Source organism: Macadamia integrifolia, unplaced genomic scaffold (assembly GCF_013358625.1).
Source record: "Macadamia integrifolia cultivar HAES 741 unplaced genomic scaffold, SCU_Mint_v3 scaffold2303, whole genome shotgun sequence".
In the NCBI taxonomy this organism is placed as follows: Eukaryota; Viridiplantae; Streptophyta; class Magnoliopsida; order Proteales; family Proteaceae; genus Macadamia; species Macadamia integrifolia.
The window spans coordinates 1-4,199 of record NW_024868625.1 but is presented as its reverse complement, the minus strand read 5'-3'; the positions used below and the strand labels follow the sequence as shown (position 1 = coordinate 4,199).

Sequence of the window (4,199 nt, the reverse complement as noted above, 5' to 3'; positions counted from 1 at the left end):
TCTCTCTCTCTCTCTCTCTCTCTCTCTCTCTCTCTCTCTCTCTCTCTGTCTTAATGTTAAACATCATCATGAATTTATTCTGTGGATCAGGACATACATAGGGGTTTTGAAGTATGGGGTCGTGGGAGTGAGATTCCAGAATGGATAAGCCATCAAAATATGGGTTCTTCAATATCCTTTGAGGTATCTGCCTGTTTGGGTTGTAAGATCCAAGGATTGGATGTATCTGCTGTTTTTTCAACAGGAGAAGAACTCGAACTATTCCGTTCTCTCACTGTAATTTGTAATAAAACCAAAGATATTCAATGGGAACCTGTTGTTGGAACATGGCATGTCAGACGTCAGCCATTTCTACATGTTCAAGACGAATTGTGGGTGCGCCATGTTACAATTGCTGAGCTTCGGGATTTCTCGGAATGCGAAGTTGGATTTGGCAATAACTTTGAAGTTGGGGATCAAGTGGAGGTTTCAGTAGAAATTTCGGATATCAGTGGAGGAAGTTTGCAAGTGAAGAAGTGTGGAGTCCTGCTGGTCCACAGGCCAGATGAGGAGAATAACCTGTCAGATGATCGATCAATGGTGGAATATATGTCTGCTTCAGTTGGCGATGTTGTTATGGATGGAAAAGAATCAGTATCGGTTCACATTGAAGATGAGAATAAGAGTGGCCACAATGAGGGCATAGCAGGATTCGGCATTGTTGCCAAAAGGTCGAGGATTGGCCTGTAATTCCTGCATTAGTTTCCATTTCCTATATGTGTAGCACAAGCCATTGTAGAGACATCCGTTTGGCAAGCTGGATTTTCTGATACCCATGTAAGAATGTTGTTGGATAAGAAACCGAGCTCATCCTCCTCTGGTTCTTGTATTGAATACTGTAAGTATAGTCTATTCATTTAAGATAATTAGATTTGGAATGCGGGTGTTAATCCCAGAAGATCCTAATTAACCAGTTGACAGATCAATGATATTTTGTGTACATTATTTACTAATCATTTCATTGACACCTACTGATTGGTTCTTCACTCAAATCTGTAGGGTAGCAGCAGTATTCTCCTGTGGAGGATAAGGTTTATAATTAGATTGATAATGGTACAGGAATGAATGTCATAGGCAACTGCTTAATCGTTTATAATCCTCTGGAACATAATTTATTTATTTTTTTGGATAAATTATATAAAATTTCTTGTTTGCAGCACAAAAGATTACATTTCAGTACTAAGCATAGCATGAGCACACTGCACAGAAGCTGGGAAAAACCCCCTTGAGAATTTCTTATTTTCAGCATAAAATGTAACATTTTAGTACTGATCAGAAGGGTGGGGGGGTGGTGGTGTTCATTTTCAGGTTTATTGCACTGCGTGGGTCCAGATTTGAGCCTTCTAGGCTGATTTGTTTGCCTCTGTTCTCTACATTTTCAACCCGAGTACAGGTCTTTAAACTTGCAGCATGGGCTTTTACCAACAAGCCATGGAACAGCCCCACATGGTTTTTCTTTTAATAATAATAACAAAATATGTTTCTGCAAGAAATGAACTGTTTGAATGCGAAAAAATCTACAAGGAAAAGTTATGAGAGAATTAACGGTTAGTACTAATTTTTTTAACAGATTTACAAGCATTGATCCCTGCAAAGTTATCAAAAATGGTACCACTTAAGAATTGAGAATAGACTAGCATGAATTTGTTTGTATATTCTGTTCCCAGGTATGTAGTCAAGTGATGGGGCTAAATGAACATTTATAGATCATTGAGAAAGGCATTCTCCAAGCATAAATTGAGTTGTTTTGGGCCGAGTCTGAGACATGTGATTTCCTAGGCATTCTGCCACCTGTTAAAGGAATATTTGAATTGCCCGGGAATCCCTACTTTTTCGATTATTCGTCGAGCTAGACATCCAAGATCAAAGAATCAGGTGAGAATTATAGTAGAGTTTAAATGTACCTAAAATACTCCATCTTGCATTACATTTGTTTTGGGCATGAATCTAATTTAGATCAGGGATTTAAATTTGTAGACTGTCAGAGCTATTTGAATTACAATATTCTATCACATAATTGGATAACCTGATACAGCCAAGAAAATGAGGAACTGTTGAAGTGTTTCTAAAATTTAGCACTTAAAACTTTTCTCATTCACATTTCTTATTTGGGTTTTCTTTTTGGTTTTTACATTTGAGTTTTATGATAAGGAAAGTGAGAATTTGTGGATTTTCCTTGCCTTTATAAGCCTTTGTAATAGGCTATTATCCCTGAATGTCTATTAGTTCTTCTTTTGCCCCCCCCCCTTCTTTTCTTTTATTATTTTTTCCTTTTTCCTCCCCCTAATTCTGAGAAAATAGTAGTAATTTGTCATTGTCATCAACACTATTTGTAAGCAGACACAGATTGCACATTTGATCAATTTTTGCTTAAATATGCTCAATTTTAAGTCCTCAATGGGTTCTAAAGTTTGAATTTTTTACCAATTTTGAAAGGACTGAGTTTCCTTACACCCACCATGACGCATCCAAGGCACTCGAGAGGGGAGTAGGGGCCGCATGAGCGGGATCTCCTCTGTTGACTTTGGAAAGCTTTGTCCACTTTTTAATAGGACTTAAGAAAGTAGGTGATCTCAGTCAAGTCTCTGTTATGGTTTCAGGTGGGAAGATAAGGATTTTTTTTCCTTGGTGGACAATTTCTATTTTTAAGTTTTTTTAAAGGGTTTCCTCCCTCTGTATATAAAGAACGTCTTTGGGCACTGGAAAAGTGATTTTACAATTTTCATACACACCATCTCTGTTTGTAAAATTAGTTTTGCTTCCATTTTTACTGTATTAAAAGGTCTTTTTATTCCATTCATGTTATTGACTGAGGATTCCTGAACGTGACCCGACGTGGCTCAGTGAATAAGTGCAATGACTACTGGAAGAGCAGTAGTTATTTTTACCATGAGCTCCTTTTTTGGAATGTTCTTGGCTTCCTTGGCAAATTCACTCAAAATTGTCTCTCATTTATATATATATATATATATATATTATTCATGGTTTTAAGTATCGGTGCGTATCATGCCGTATCGGTCGATACATATCCGTATCGATAGGTATCGGCACGATACATATCGATACGCTACAGGGAATTTTGGGTCTCTTTTTGTGTATCGGCGTATCATATGTATCGTATCGTGCTATATCGTATTGGTATCGATACGTACGATACTCTACGATACGAACTTTTGAAAATCTGAAAATTCCCGAGAGTATCGGTACCGTATCGATACGTATCAAAGGTATCGTGCAGTATCAAGCCGTATCGTACTATATCGGTACGATACAGCTACTTAAGTATGAATTTTTTGTTGTTTGAAACAAACACTTCACACTCTCACCAACAATTTTCTAGATTTTTTATATGTTATGTAAAAACAAGTGTTCTACAACTTCCATGGAAATTTTTGATTTTTCTAAAAAATATATATATTTTTAATTTTTTTATTCCGAAATTAATTAAAAAAAAAAGAAAAATCCCCAATTTTTATTTTTTTTAGAAAATTTAGCTCATTCAACTCTTAAAAATAATGTCATAACTTATAATTACTAAATACATGATTTCAAATGAAACCCACATTTTTTCCCCAAAAAAGTGAGGGTTTCAATTTTTTTTTTAATTTCTCAAATCTACTCAAATATATTGGTCCACACTTTGTTGATTTTTCATATGTTCTTTAAAAACATTTAATCTATAACTTCTATAAAAAAAATTTAATTTTTCTACAATGAATGGGAGACCCACTACCATAAATATTTCGACTGGGGTAAATATTGTGTCTATATTCGACAAGTGCAGAATATCATCGTAGTTGTTCCTATTGAATAAGAAGGTCCTAACCAAGGATTTGAACCACCACGACACTCTTCACGGCACTCATCACAGTGGCAATGGCAATGAGGAAAGAAAAAACTGTAAGAAACTCAAACCTCATCATTTTGAACATTTTCAACTCAATATTTGTCTATCAATACGATACCCTCTACTTAAGTATTTATGCATTCTACATGTTATATATAGTTTTTTTTTTAACTATTTTTTTATGCAAAAGTGTATAAAAATGTGTTCCCTATCCATTTATGTGCGTATCTTTAGCGTATCTTAGCGTATCTCCGATACGATACGATACCCTCCGATACGTATCTTAATTTTGACCGACCGATACGACGATCGA

The 4,199-nt window shown here is 35.7% G+C and overlaps 1 protein-coding gene across 1 annotated transcript in view; it reads left to right on the top strand.

Moving 5' to 3' along the window:
- The window catches only part of LOC122066256 (probable disease resistance protein At4g19520), an 18,319-nt gene extending 17,590 nt beyond the window's left edge, over positions 1–729 (top strand). The window contains exon 10 of the mRNA XM_042630081.1: positions 102–729. Within this exon, the coding sequence (XP_042486015.1) occupies positions 102–729 (628 nt within the window). The remainder of the gene's footprint in view (positions 1–101) is intronic.
- Positions 730–4,199: the final 3,470 nt, after the last annotated feature.